The 16,818-nt window shown below is 35.0% G+C and overlaps 1 protein-coding gene across 11 annotated transcripts in view; it reads right to left on the bottom strand.

Moving 5' to 3' along the window:
• LOC145664473 (testis-expressed protein 2) overlaps positions 1-16,818 on the bottom strand; it is a 472,752-nt gene that overhangs the window by 37,581 nt on the left and 418,353 nt on the right. For 10 of the 11 annotated variants that reach the window (XM_081731175.1, XM_081731183.1, XM_081731180.1 and 7 more), the window contains one exon: positions 13,562-13,645. In XM_081731175.1, coding sequence (XP_081587301.1) covers positions 13,562-13,645 — 84 coding nt within the window. The remainder of the gene's footprint in view (positions 1-13,561; positions 13,646-16,818) is intronic. The other variant, XM_081731173.1, reaches the window with a different exon arrangement.

The following is a 16,818-nucleotide window of genomic DNA, read 5'->3' on the forward strand; positions in this document are numbered from 1 at the left end:
GCTCGCGGTACCATTGGCAAAAGCGCACTCTCGGCTGATGATCGGCTGGCGACAAAGCCTGCACTTGCTGAAGGTGATACGGATACAGGTTCGCTCGCCGACAAACACGCCATATCTGTGCGTGAGGTACATGCAGTCTCATACCTACTCCTCGTGTGCTGTCCTCCGGATTGTGTCGAAAAGCATCCACTATCTGCTCTTCTACCTCGGGGGTCATAGCTCTTGGTCTGCCATTGTTTCCAGCAGCATGGGGCGCAAAACTTCCATACTCACGCAGGCGGCGATGGAGGGATTCAAATGTTTTTCTGTCTGGAATGTGACGTCCGGGGTATCTCTCCTGGTACACACGCCGTGCTTCTAGTGCATTTCCATCCGCCAATCCATATGTGAAATGCATATCTGCTAATTCTGCATTCGTGTACATGTTTCACTTCTGTCCTAAACACCACTGTCTATTGATACGTACATACACTTACTCCATAAACGTCTTCCAAAGCACAAGTTGTAGTCACTTTTCCCGTTTCTGTTCCACACCACTAAGTGCAGTCAATTCTCACCACGTCGTCTGTTCCACAACACAATTTGCTTACTTTGAATGTACACTTCTGTTTCACAGCACTACTGTCATTTCAGCTCACATTGTACCCAGCTTCAATTACAATAACTTTTCTGTCTTAAATACCTTCGAGATGTTAATGTTGCAATGACCTCCTAGACCTGAGAGTGCGTCCAAAGCTGCATGCACCTTTCGGCAAATGCTATGTTTTAACTTGTAACTAATCTAATTAGAAATACTGTCCATCAGCAATGATTCTTGTTGTCAGCCATGGTACTCCTCCACACCTACTCGCGAGACATCTTGCGTTCATCATTTCCCTCCTTCATTCCTTGGGTTGTAGCTCCTGCACGATGCTTTCGTTATGGTATTTTCTTATGCCTGATGAGCATGTGTAATTGCATTTTTGGGTGCGTTTTCCTCACTGACATTTGTATTAGTGTTGCACTTTCCAATACGGACATTAAAAGTACCAATTATTATGCATTATTTGCGCGTGTTTTTTCTGATTATTGTACCATTCAACACGCAATCGGCATAATTAATTTCGTTCGAACCTGTGTTGCATATTCTTTCACACACGACACACTGGTAATACGTCGGGAAACAGTTCCGGACAGAAGGTGACTATTTCACACCCTCAGGTGGTGTCAGTGGCTATAGCTCTGTAACGATGCATTTCCGGACATATGTTCTTATGAACGTTTTTACTTGTCTACCCGTAAGGAATCTGCCCCTGAATTTTTGCCGTGTCTTTTTGAAACACCCTATATATATATATATATATATATATATATATATATATATCTAATATACATATAAACATATAAACATTATTATACCTAAATATGCACACATATACACAGACACACATATAACATGTACAAGAATCAATATATATATATATATATATATATATATATATATATATATATATATATATATATATTGATTCTTGTACATGTCATATATGTGTCTTTGTATATGTGTGCATATTTAGGTATAATAATGTTTATTTATTAATTTTATATATATATATATATATATATATATATATATATGTGTGTGTGTGTGTGTGTGTAATTATTTACTTAATTGTTTAAGTTAATTAAATGTTAGTTTAAATTAGTTCAGATTGTCATTTTGTGTAATTAGCAACAATAGAATGCATCTATATAGAAATTTTCAAATAACTATAATTGAAAGGGATTTGCTGCTGCCAGTAGCCAATCAGAAGAAAGATATCTTAGCTGTTGTATGTATATACGATTGTACAGTTATCCTGTATCACATAGTGGCTGATTAAGCCAAAGAGTTAGTTGTCGAAACTGTAACACGTGTTGAATTTTAACGAAAATATATAGTTTTGCTCAGCAAATAATTAGTTTATATTTAGTTTTTAGTTTTTTCGAAAGATTTTTCGTTTTTCGTTTTATCGAAAAAAATTCGTTTTCCGTTTTTCGAAAAGTTTTCGGAATTCGTGGAAGATAATGTGAGTACCACGGGAAAACACACATACACGATGTTGTCTTCCACGAACTTACTTGACCTGGGATGAAATGCACAAAAGGTAAGCGTTCTGACACTGAGCTACCGTGCCCCCCTGGATTTGGATTTAATGAAAGGATAGTGTATAATGCCTATATTGACGAAACTCATCCAATCACGACCAAAATTAGTATGGTTATGGACTGCAATGTATTTAGTACACACATTAAATATTATGGTGTTTGGAACTATGGCTCCAGAGTTACTGCTAATCAAATTTGTGTTTTAGGTTAGTGATATCAAAATATTTCGCTAAGACGCATTTGATTAAACTTAAGTGATCTTGACGAAAGTTGGTAGGATCGTAAATATTGACAAGCTTGGTATGCATGGAAGCTCAGTATTATGGTGTACAGACTTTTTGTTCCTGAGTTATTAGCTATCAATTTTAGGTTTGAAATCACTGAAATCAAGAAATTTCATTAAAGCGCGAAAAATGGAACTCATTCAATTTTTACCAAGCTTGGCAAGGTGGTAGATCTTGACGAGCTTAGTAACTATAAAGGTAACCAAGAAAGATCCGTCGCTTTTTCACCCAACACCTTCAAACATCGGTATGTAACCTAAGACATACCTGGAAGATCAAAAATAGTCTCAATCAGCATCGACGACCTTCTGCCAACGTTTTGGAAGGGCATGTATTCCATCGCGGTAGAACTTGGTGGGTCGTGAAGCGAAAAAGGTATGAAGTGCACTTTGCACCTCTACTAGGGATTTGAACTGGCGTCCTCTAAGCTGATTGTCCAAGGAATGGAACAGGTGATAATCGGACGGTGCAACGTCCGGGGAGTATGGCGGATGCAATAGTGTTTCCCATTCAAAGTGTAGAATGGTGTCCCGGGTCATCCTAGCCACGTGGGGTTTAGCGTTGTCCTGTAACAGGAGGACCCCTTTGCGATTCAGAAGTGCTGGCTCCAGAGTCTTGAGTTTTTTCTTGAACACGTCTCAACTGCTGACAGTACATAGTTGCATTGATGCTCTGACTAGCTGGTAGCAATATTTTTTTTTTCTCAAAATACTGTCCAGAAAATTTGGACTTGAACTTAATAAAATCAAGAAATTTCATTAAAACGCGTTAAACTCGTCCGATATTGGCCAAAGTTGATATGGTCATAGACTTTAACGAGTCTGGTACGCGTGCAAGCTCAGCACGAAATATTGTGATGCACACACCTTTGGTTCTCGGTTCTTGAGGGATATAAATTAGAAATAATAATTCACAAAGGTAAACAGTGTAAAATTTATATTTTACAGAATATTAAAAAATAATTATTTACTAATAGTGATTATTAATGTGTTATCGACAATTTGGCGTTACTGCTGTGCTGTATCGCTGGACCAATTTGAAAATCGAAAAAATGGAGAAAAATATACTGCATTCGGTTATATTTGATTGGATTACATTACGTTACGTTAGATTGTTATTAGGTGCGCAGTTTTACTATACGGATCCATAGTATAAGTGGTAGTAGGAGTAGGAGTAGCAGTAGTAGTCGTAGGAGTAGTAGTAGTAGTAGTAGTAGTAGGAACGGGTTAGAAGCCCGGCAGGAGTTGATTGGGTTCTGTTCTCGACATGAAATGGGCAAATTAAAGATTTGCCCAAATTTTTCTGTGCATTTTTCATTCTATGAATCCGTATAGTAAAACAAGTGTACCTCTTCGCGAAATAGTCCATCCGCCTCCACATACAGTGCCGCTTACAACATCGAAAACAACCAGCAAATACAACCACTTTCTGAGCTTTTACTATTCCCCTTACCTGACTTTCAATCACTCTTCTTCATAAACTTAAATAAATTCTCCAATTGACCCGATAAATTTCCTAAAATTGGTCCGGCGATACACCAGTTAAACCGACAATGTAATTTATAATGTAAAAAAAGACTAACAAATTACCAAATAGAAGGATCCTGTATAAACTGATCGTGATAGTATCAGACAACTCTGTAATAAATTGACTTTTAACAACAAACTATGAAACATGAAGTGATTATATATACTGATACTGATGCTACAGACTTCTCACTAAGATCCCCCAATCACTTCTCTTATTTTCTATAACTAATTAAGTCAGTATCAAAAACAATTTGATTGCTTTCAAAAATTGGCAATTTAATACTAACAAAATACTATTGAATGGTTTATCTGTTCTAAAGATGTTTTATATACGATAGAACAAAAAACTAAGTATCTGACTATAATAATCTCATCAAACGAGAATTCAAATTTTAAATAGGTGGGTCTTCGTTTTCGTATTAGTTTTTACTGCTACTAACTTCAGTAGAAGAATACTACTAAAATGAAATATTTTTTATTTGGTTGTTTGTTGAAGTTCAGCGTCCCTTTTCAGTATCGAGCGAGACTATACAAGACGTGGACCTACATTTTAAAGTGGAATCCGAACCACCATAACACGTTCAATGTTTTCACACTCGGGACCCTGTGCATCAAAGAAATACGCGCTAGCCACTAGACCAGTGGGCAGGGCTTGAAATCTTTTCTTGGAATTATGAAATTATATATTTAAAAGAAACGTTTGTCGCTTCCTAGTACCTCTCGCGTTCTGAGAAAAAAAATATTGTAACCAGAGATATAGTAACTATTTATCACTTTCGGTTGCATTAAACTTAGAGATGAAAACTTCCATTGTGGCACAGAATCCATATCAAAAACTGCTTCCGGCTATCGTTTTTTCTTTATTATGAAACGGAAATGGTAGTTTCTCACTATTTCCGGTTTACATAGAGGGATAGTGATCGAAATGACAATCTTCGAATCTTGGATTCATATATATATAACAAGATATATATAAACATATCTTGTTATTTCATTATTTTTACTCTATGGTGATCAATACTGAAACCGGGAGTTATCAGGGGCGGATCCAGGACAGACTTCTGGGGGGGGGGTTGTAATACTGCTACTTAGAGCTACTTTCTAGAGCTCCAAACTTTGGGATGGGTTTTATTTATATATAAAATAAGAAAGTGTCCTCTTCTGGGAGGGGGGCGATTGCCCCGATCACCCCCCCTGGATCCGCCCCTGGTTGTGATACATATTTCCTACTTCCTGTTTTTGTAGAGAAACAAGTGAGTTTCGTTTCACAGTGTAAAACTACGGTAGACTTCCAATCTATGCGAATTGAATACTCAAGCTTCAGTTCAAGTAGCAAAACTAAAACTCCTGGTTGGAATAGATTAATAAGATCAAAGATAGAATCTGTTCCTCGGATGCTGAATCCGTATCAAAAAGCCATTTTTAGCTATCACTTATCGTTTTTGTTCTATGACGATAAAGATTGAAAGCAGGAATGATTAATTTGAACCACTTCCGGCTTGAATAGAGGGTTAAAGGAGGAAATGGACTCTATTCTTAGGACGCTAAATCGATTTCAGAAAAACCTCTTCTCGATATCTTTTATAGTTTTTGCTTTATGAATATAAGTATTGGAACCGAAAGTAGTAGTAAATTTCAAGCATTTCCGGTTACAAAAGAGTGAAGCAGAACATATGACGATATGTTCTCTTAAAATCCTGAAGATTCCAGAAAATTGCTTGTCGCTATCTATTACAATTTTTGTTTTATCGCGACAAGTGTTAAAACCGGAAATGGTTAATTTGAACACTTTCGGTTCAAATAAAGTGTCAACGAAGAAGGTGGAATCTATTCTTGGGATGCTGGACTGATTTTTTAAAAAATGCAACTCGATATCTCTCACCGATTTTGCTCTATGAAAATTAGTATTACCTATTAAATCAAAAATAGTAATAAACTTCAACCATTTCTGCCCTTGTGGAGTGTTAAGGATTGTAATGGTATTTCCTCTTGAGATCCTGAATCGATTGTAAGTGAACCACTTGTCGCTATCTATTACCAATTTTGTTCTGTGGCGATAAATGTTGAAAAACTTGTAATCGTTAATTTGAACCACTTCTGGTGTGAATAGAGATAAAGGGAGAACGTAGAGCCTATTCTTAGAACGCTTAGTCGATTTCGAAAAACCGCATCACGATTTCTCCAAGATTTTCCTTTATAAAAATCAGTATTGAAACCAATATACTAGTAAATTCAGCCACTTTCGGTTTCGATAGTATTGTGGGTTCAGATGATATATAGCTTATATACTCTTGACACGCTGTATCGATTCGATTGAAAAAAAAAACACTTGTGGCAATCTATTACTATTTTTGTTCTATATTGATCAATGTTGAAACCGAAAATGGTTATTTTAAACAACTTCCGATCTGAATAGAGGATTAATGGAAAAGATAGACCTATTTCTTGGTAGCTGAATCGATTGCAAAAATCTACATCTCGATATCTCGTAATTCAGTATTGAAACCGGAAATAATAGTAAATATAAACAATCTCTGGTTTTGATTAAATCTTGTGGATAGTTATATGTTGTCTTCAGACGCTAAATTGTTTTCAATAAATCGTTTCTCGCTATCTATTACTCTTTTCGTTTTATAGATATAAAAATTGAAACCAAAAAAGGGTATTTGAACCACTTACGGTTTGAATGGAGGGTTAATGGAGGAGATCGACCGCAAGAAACGACTCTTCTCTCTGTTACTGTTTTAGCTCTGACACCTGTCGACAGACAGACGGACAAAGCCATTCTAAAGACTTCCGACACTTATGTATAGTTTAAGCTGCAAGTGTAATAAGGGCAAACATTGAATATATTCTTGGGACACTGAATTGGAAAACCGCGTCTTTCTATATATTACCGTTTGTGTTCTGTGGTGATCAACAATGTAGCAGAAAGCGATAGATCTCTACCACTTCAGGATTAAATAAAAGTCAAATGGATTAGATGAATCTATTCGTGTTGCAAAACTATGTATGCTTCTCGCTATTTCTTGCCGCTCTTGCTCTGATGCGAGCCGAGAGACGAACGGATGGATAGACAGACAGATGAACATAGCCGTTCTATAAGACTTCCTATACGTATGCATAGTATACTATAGTTTGGAAGCACTAACAAATGAAATGAATTCAGTTTGTTTTATGAAAATTATCCGTTTTCCGTTTCTCGGCAGTTTTCGTTTTCCGTTTTTCGAAAAATATTTCGTTTTTCGTATTCCGAAAAAATTTTCGTTTTTCGAAAAATTCATTTTTTTAAAAAAAGTATTTTTCGAAAAAATGTGGCCATCCCTAGTTTGGAGGTGATTTTGGAATATCTACAACAGCAAGATAGGCTGCAAGTAGACGAATGACATTTAATGGGTTTACATCCATTTTGGGTACCTTTGACTTATTACGGCTCAATAAGCATAATGATACGCATGCCTTATTGTATATATATTCTACAAGTACTTTGGAACATTTTCACCTATATGAATCAGGTGTCGTAAATCAACAGTTTCTGAGTAATTGCACATGTGTGATTTCTTTGAAATTTGCCAGCTAACGAGACCTGCGCGAGGGAATTTCACCCTGACCCACTTCCACATATCGTAGAGCGGTGAAATTTTACATGTGTGATCCTGCATACCTATGTAGGTCATGTACAGCTCGTAACTCTGCATCGACCAAACAGTTATATCAACCAAACAGTAAAGCATTAACATCTCACAGCTAATAAAATTCGCATTCTTCATCTAATTTATTTGACGGAGAAATTTGGATTTTTAAAGTAATTTATTTCTCAACAGGACGTTAAACTCAAATCAACTACAACAACAACTAAAAACGGACATTCTAAAAGGAATTCTGATCATTTTCTTCACAATGAAATTCTATTTATATCAAACAGAAAAAAAACATATGTGTAATAAGAAAAAATCTGTAAAACCGTCAAAAATATCCAAAATCTTTTAAACAAAAGTTTGATGTAGGAGTTTCTATCAAAAATGGGTTTTAAGAAGCAAAATATGCTATTTTAGGTGTTATTAAATTTCATCAGCTGTTACATTTGCTAATGAAACGTTGAAGTTACTTGTTCTTTCTGAAATACATGCAAAGGAAAAATAGGTTTTGACCTAGTTTCCGATATGTACGGTAGTAATAATGTAATTAGTCATGTTCAGTTAAACTAATCAGGAAAGAGATGTTCGTTCAGTGAGTCACTAACTGAATTTATCGCTATTTTAGTCAGTTTGTGAACACAATATTATAGCCACGGGACGTTAAAATTGTGCTGAGTTCTTCAAGACTTAAAGTTCTTAACATATATTAGATTCAGTCGAGAATCAATTCAAGATGTACATTTCAGAGTAAAATGTCACTATTTATTCAAGAAACTTGTGTTTCAGCATATATGAAATAATAGTTTTACTAACTTCCAATAACTGACACTTCATTGTAGTTTTAGTATACATCATTGCTTAATTATTACAAAATGTTCAGAATGTTTGTCACATTATGTTTGACATTTTCAAGCATAAATATATTTATTTTTTCTACATATTAATTTAACGAAACGTAATGGTAAAGCGACATTTTGAACTATACTCTCTAATTTGTTTAGAACTAAAGATTAATATTTTATTTCTAAACCAAAAGTAATTTCAGTTATATTTATTTCCAGAAATAAAGATGATGGAAGCCAACGTGCTGATAACACACAAAATAACTGATATCAATCTCGTTGACCATAGCTGTTTATGAAGTATAATAGAATATAACTTAATTTAGCTTTTAGATGTAAAATTATTTCTTGTTTTACTTAACAGAAATATCTAGAACGATCTTCATTCTTGTAAAATCTTACTTCGTAATTTCCACTTCTAATCACACCTAAAATTGTAATCATATTTTTCCTTTTGCTGTTGTCCTACCTAATCTATGAAGAAATAAAATCAAGGCGCAACGAAGAATCGAACACAGGTCACGTGGCTGGGAGTTGCGTATAGATCCAATGAACTTCGAAACGTCATGTACCAGAGCTCGTATACTCTGCAAGTATATGGCTAATAAGCATAAGTTTCAAGCTCTGACAGATAACATCACGTGAAAAACAGGCTTATTTTATTGTAAAAGATAATACAATATTGGTTTGACCACATTTCATCCAAAAACAGATAAAATAATATAACTGAGAAGGAACAAACGAACAATTCTGCTTTTTGTGTATTCTTCCCTGTGAAATTTATTTAAATTGTGTGAAAAAAATCTAGATTTATTTGTCATATAGAATACTATTTCCAGAACATATGACGTTCATCTGATAATATATACGGCTATAACGGTCGCATATAAAATATCCAGTGAGTAAAATATTTGACAGCTAGCCAAGCTATATCAAGTATTTAATAGGGCTGTGCGATACCACGAAATATCGAAAAAAAATTCTGTCCCATATAACGATATTTCAATATTTTTCGATATTACGATATTCTTTGATACTGCGATATATTGATATTTTCCATCTAATAAGAATATAAAAATGGAAGTGGTCTTGTGTAGGATTGCAAGACGCGAATCCAGTTGAATCGTTTGAAATGAACTTTGGAATATTACTTACGTTGAACTAGGTTTATTTTATCATGTTGCTTTGATTAAAATGTGTATACTCAGGGCGATGTAAGGGGTTCAAAATTTATACGAAAAATAGGGTATCTCACGGATCTCTCAACTTAGGACGATGATATTCGGTATATAGACCCCTCGTTGAAAATATGCGTGTACGTGTTTCGACGTTCTTGAATACTAGTCTCTTAAGGATGGAGGAATTAAGAAAAATTCAAATTTCTCAGGAGAGAAAATCGAATGAAACGCTAATTAATTTCGATTCTTTCTTTCTTCTAGAATTCAGTTTCCACTGCAGACCTTTCATATTTACGGATTTAGTGTATCTAAAGGGACACTAAATGAAGGTCATTGAAAAAAGGCAGTAGGCTACAACAAATTTTATAGTAGGCTTATAGTGCCACTGGACAAAATTATGCAATAAGAGAAAAAAACAGGCATCACAGTTAAGAAAAAAAAAACTTAATACAAGATTCGTACTAGGTCAGGCCTAGTGTGGCGCTGAACAAACAAAAAAAAAAAAAAAAAAAAAATTATATATATAAGAAAAAGGGATCTTAGATCTATTTTTCAGGTCCATGAACGCAAGAAAACTTACACGAAAGACTAGTGTGGCACTGAACACACACACACACACAAAAAAAACTGAGACCTCCTTGGAACATGTTGTCCAGGCCATACAGCTTAAAGAATACAATAAAGAGAACTCACAAAAAGTTTAGTCTCTTTTTTTTTCTAATAAGCCTACAGTGGCACTAAACATATAAAAGAATAATAAGAAAAAAAGAGCTTAGATCTACTCTGAACATTTTTCTACAAACAATCATTTCAACAGCAGAAAATAAAACTCTCGCGAATTACATGGGAATAGTAAAGTGAACAGTAGATGTGCTGATTAATCGTCAATATCAACAACATCTGATGATTCTGAATCTATGTCTACGTCGATCGAGTCTCTTGCAGCTGTGGATTACGCCTGTGTGTAATACTCGGCCTTCATTGCTCTTGTTGGTACATTACTCATGTTATATTTGTAATGTATTTAAGTAGTTCGTTCATTTTCATGTATTCCCTTATAATTTATCTACTTGAAATTTGCATTTGATGAATTTCATTCTATTTCCTATATAGAGTAATAATAATAATCCCGATTTCTTAAGTAACTATCATCGCAAAGTTTTTTGAAGTCTTTGTATTTTTGCTCGCTGATTCGAATTTTGCTTTCGTATGCCTCTGGAATAACAATATCCGAAATGTTGGTCCTGGATAAAACTGTCATTGTTTACTCTTCTTCATCTTCTTCAGCAAAAGAATATCTAAGCTTTGTTTGCTTATCACATTTGGTAAACTGAAGCATCTTTAACAAGCTCCACCGAATTATGTTGTCGGAATTGTCCTTCAATGGCAGACGCATCATCTTTGTTGAACTGTAGTCCAATCCTGACACACTGTGTGGTCCATTTCTCTGGCTACAAATGGTTCTGGATTTAAGCGGCTAGCTTCTATCATGGGAATCCAGACCGAAGAGGCCACAACTGATCTTTTTTAGTGTAAAATAAATAACAGTTCTATGTACAATGTCCGCTCCCATTTCCTCTTTCCAGAAACTTTAGCGTGATACTTGCAATATGGGGAAGCTGCATGGTACAGCATGGCATACATTGTTTTATTTTTATTCTGCCCGGCATAATTATCGAAGTACAGAATCACGTTTCACACTTTGCCTGAAAGTGGTACATACAATTAGTCTGCAGGAAGGTTCCAACTCCATTATAGTTACCAAAGTGGTTCATGCAATTTGTCTGCAGAAAGGTTCCAAGTACCAGCAAATGGTGGTTGGCACCTTTCTGCAGAGGGAACTGCTGAATATTAGCACTTAGCTCCTAACTCTAACTTTGTACCTGCACTTCTGTCACTTCTCTTCTTTTTGCACAGCATTAAACATGAAATGGGTAGTCAGGATATGCACTTAGTTGGAAATCAAGAAAAGTAGCGCCTAGCACCTTTTTGCTTTCTGGGGGCGATATATTTTCTTCCGAGTTGTTATCATTATACTTTCATAAAAATGCGTATTCTAAGCAAGGATGTGGTTCAAATACTTTCCATAAACGTTTTCTCCCGAGCGACGAACGAGTATTTCAGCGAGTATATCATAAATCATACATGCATACTAGTGTTTCAGTTAACATTTCATAACCTATTTTCATCTTTTAAAACTTACACTGCCTATATATATTATCACTGGTAATCAACAGTTGTAAATCTACTCCTGGATTAGGGCTTCTCCAATTTTTCTTCGCAAAATTCGCTAATTATCTTTTTATGTTATTCTATTGTGTTTCTTAATTTGCAGCGAGAACGTCAGCTATTAGCTACTGTTCTTGCTTCCTAATCAAGGATCAGGGTTCGAATCCGGTGATCTATCCTCCTAACTCAAAATTGTGAAGCGTTTTTTCAGTTCCTCCAAGTAAATGTATCCATAAAGATAGGCCCTGGCCAACTTCCTTCCTCCTCTTTTCTCGCAGTTGTTAACTTTTTAAGTGTAAATTGGCCATGATAAATTGATATTCATATCTTCGCTTTATATTGTTTTGTATCTTCTTTATTCAGTTAATCATATTCTGTTTGCATGGCGGGGAATCCCAGCCTACTTTCGACTAAAACTTGAACTAACTTTTGTACTTATATATGTCAATTAATATACTTGAATCATGTTACAAAATATTATGTTCTCCAGCAACTGTTAGGAAGCATATTACGTACATATAAAATGTTCATTTATAACTTTGCCCTCTGAAAGGTAGACTACATAAAATATAATTTTAAGTTCTTTCAGTTCTATTTCTCTAAAAAATATTTTTGGTTTTATTCATTTGTTGATTGGAGTTTGACGCCTCTTTTCACCAGTACGTATGAGATCTACTAGTTAATGAGGGATCCGAACCACACTCGGTTTATTTTATCCGAAGCAAATATCGAGCCGAGGATTGAAGCTGGATTCATATATAGGGAAAGAAAGAGAGTTAGCAACTTGAGTATCTGAAATATGCTGCAGTCGAAAAATATTAACAGCGTACTTCAGGTACTTGTGCTATTTTGTTTTGTCAAATATGTGATTTTCTTTTGTTGATGACTTACAATACATAATCCCCCCCTATTTAATGTCTTATTGTACATTTACAAGAAGGATATACGTAATCGCAGCAGATATGCTTTGCTAGGGCGCAGTTGCAAAACCCAAGATAACCCTACACTACTATGCATATTTTTCTTTCTCTACATAAAAGTGAGAAACATCTTCCACTATCTTTTTCTTTCTCTATTATTGTTTTGTATTTAGACTTCTCAAAAGATGAATTTAGAGTTTCGTCGGTACTTTCGGTACCGCAATATTTTGATAGTTTCGATATTAGACATTTTTCGATATATTGATATTCCAGTATTTTGAAATTTTCCGATATGTTTTGATATATCGATCAAGTTTCGATATAATGTCGACATCTGTTTTCGAAATGCAAATCTAGATAACGCAGAGCCCTACCAGTTCCCCGCCTAACCACGAATTTTCTTTAAATCATTTTAGTTTTGCTAAATCGAAAGAGCTCTCACACAAAAGTGACCCGATACATACACGTATTTTAAATATGAAATATATTAATAAGGAGAACATTTTGCGATCAACCGACAAAGAATCATGCTAAATCATGATCCTCTCGTTTTACTCCAGTTTCGGAAAATCAATTCATGATATCCAATTTGCTTAACCGCATCTTTGCATATAAATTAGTTTTCTATCCACTGTCTACATTAACATTCAAACTTAATACCAATATTTATTTATTTATATATTGGTATTAAGTATTATTTATATTGCACTAAAAAAATTAAGTGGGTAATTGAAGTGAAGGTGCATTATTCATATAATACGTATATAAAAAAAAAAAAAAAAAAACTATCCGAAAGTAAGTGTTACAGTTTTACCTTTCAGATACAGGAAGGTATGGCTCTTCATCAGAGGATGACTCGGCGCTGTCTTCCATTGAGCTATGAAACATTGGCGATCTGCTGAAAAATTAAAAAATACACTGTTCTTGAAACGGTTCTTTACATAGTTACTTAAGAAATCGGGATTATTATTATTACTCTATACAGGAAATAGAATGAAATACATCAAATGCAAATTTCAAGTAGATAATTTATAAGGGCATACATGAAAATGAACGAACTACTTAAATACATTACAAATATAACATCTATTAATGTGTACAAGTATAAATGTACGTCTTTAAATAAATAATAAAATAAAATAAAAAGCCTGATAATGAAACCTACAGGATTTCTCTCAGAGGACATTAAAATAGGGGGTCATCAATAGTAGTATTTGTTTATTTATTTTAAGTCTGATTCCTTATAGTTTATACCAGGAGAAAATTTCTTGTAACTACTAGTCTTGTAATCATCGAGTAAAGCTTTTCAAAAACACATTTTAAAAATTGCATATTCCATAAAATCATAACAAATTATACATATCAACACTAGCATTTAAAATGACTTCTACCAGTGTTCTAGTATTTCTGGTTCACGATATGTTACGACTTCTGAAAACATATTACAAGACTAGTAGTTTTGGGAAATAGGTCCAAGACGGCATTTTTCATATTTATATTCTTCTCTTTCTTCTGATCAATATACATTTTCGAATTAACGAATACACTTAAAATATGAACGTCATATTACACATTGACACTCTTCTAATGACGACTTTGACCTAAACACGTTTTGCCTGGACTGAATTTATGTGTCTTTCCTGTCGCCGTTATATTATTCTTCGTTGGAGCCAACATTGAACGTTTTACATTATTGTTACTTTAGCTTGTCTTCTCTTGTATATATAATAGATATTGGAGTTTCAACGTAACAATTATAAACCATTACACAAGAATGTAGAATAACCACTTAATCGCGAACTGCTGGCAAAGTATGGTGTTCGAAATCAGTCGTATTGAAAGTGTCTTACCGCTCGTATAAAAGGGGAAGTGACGAACCGCAGGTAAAATTGCAGAGAACGTTGCAAAGTAGGCCGTAGGCTGTAGTAAAATTGCAGACTACTAACTACAAATTCAATCACAGTCAACTCGAAAACATAACCTATAATAAAATACGCCATACACTGATACGTATCGGCTATTTAGGGCTCACACTAAATTCTTGTTTTGATTTTCCTAACTTTTCATGACTGGGGACGTAACTTTTCCCTGACCGCGAATACCATTATTTATGATTATGTTTGGAATAATAATAATAAAATAAATAAATAAATAAATTTTAATCAGAATTCACCATACTTATAACCATCTAATGCTCTCCTTTTAATTTTCGAAGACGGTGTAAGCTTACTTTTTTACTGTAAGTATTTATTATGAGTCAAACAATACATTTCATGTCTTAGCATTCTGAATACATTCACGAGTAGACACAAGTAAATATATATCATAATTTGGCCATTCTGAATATATTCACGAGCATAAACAAGCAAATATATCATAATTTGGCCTACATCTGATTACCAACAAGCCACTTATTATTATTACTTTTCTTCTGTAGTATTTGAATTTTTGCCTTAAATTGTTCCTTTCTTTCAAAACTTATAGTTTTTACACCTTTTGGTACTCCTTAAGCACTGTTGTTCAGCCGAAAATTGCATTAAGAAAGTATATTATTTTTTACTTTCGTAATAATTCGTATATCAGTGTCGTAAAGCGAACCCAACCTTTCTCTCTGCTTTGAAACAATATTGGTCATTCTTTTTCCCGCAAGAAGCAGAACATTTTTTTTTTCTTCGAATGCCTTTCTTCCTTCCATCCAGCCAGTGACAGACTGTGAACCCATCCTATTGCCTCCCCTCCTTCCTGCCGCAAAGAGGCAAGAAAAGAAATATTCCTCAGAAACGAAAAATGTATGATTATATAGTATGTACAGCGAGGCGTTTAAATTATGTATTATAATAGCAACGTACGCTGGAAAGAACAGTGTAGAACACATGAACATGGGAGGGTGGAACATCACGTATTGTGAGTTACGATATGTTGTCGTATCTCTCTTGAGTTCATATTAATCAGGACTGCAGACGTCATATTACAATAAATGAAATTTTTGTTCAGTCTTTCTGCATTCTACAAGAATAAATGCTTATAATTGTTTGTCTTTTTCTTTTTTAAATAGTTCTCTTCTTATAATTAAGAAAACACATGACTTAGTAACTACATCAAAAAGCCACCTCTAGTTGAGAGTAAACTCATGACTAATATCTGGTATTGTGATACCCTAGCAGACACGATACGTCCCACAATGTTCCACTTTTCCCTCTTCGCAGAGATATGTTCGAGGATGATAATGTACCTACGCATCGCGCACCTTCCGTGTAGGAATGCTTGGAGGAAGAACAGTAGATTTCCAGCATCTACTATCATAGTCATCACCAGAAAATATCGCCTATACATATATTGCAATATTTTGTATAGATAGAGTCACTAATGGACAAGGAATCTAGCCCTTTACCGATTTTATTTATAAAATACAAAATAGTCTGTGTTTTACAAAGTTAATATATATCAGAATCTCACTTATAACCTAGGGTGAAGGAAGTAACGTTTCATACGGGAACCCCTTCGCTCATGGCTGCCACCGGGATGTCTTGTAGCGACTTCAGGTTACGGTCCCAGGAAACCACCTCGGCTCATGGCAGTCTTGTGAGGTATGGTTCGTGTTGAGGAATCCCCTTCGCTTCAAAGCAGCCTCCAGGGATATTAGGATAGGTAGAGCCCCTTAGTCCGGTGCGACCTCCAGAGCTGTTGTGGGTTGGTGATCAGAGATCAACTGATACCTCCTTCCTTTGTGCTTCCTCTTTTATAGGCCGTCTTCAGGTGGTTCGTCCTCTTTCGGTTCCCTTCGTGTTGATCTTCGTGTCTTCCTGTTCAGTGTATGGTCTGCTTGTTTATAAACGTTAGCACTATTGTCCATAAACATGTGCTCATGTTGTGATGTGGGGATCCTTACATCCTACACACTGAAAAAAAAATCTACAAGATCGCTAGTCACCTTTAGGGTAAAACTTTCTCACTAGATGGCAGAGCACATTGCGACATATGCGATGGTGCCACATGAGTTAAGGGACGGTGGTGTGATATTATTGTTTTAAATGTACATGTCCCAACTGAAGATAAGGATGACAATATAAA

This window comes from Thermobia domestica, chromosome 11, assembly GCF_964235325.1.
Source record: "Thermobia domestica chromosome 11, izTheDome1.hap1.1, whole genome shotgun sequence".
Taxonomy (NCBI): Eukaryota; Metazoa; Arthropoda; class Insecta; order Zygentoma; family Lepismatidae; genus Thermobia; species Thermobia domestica.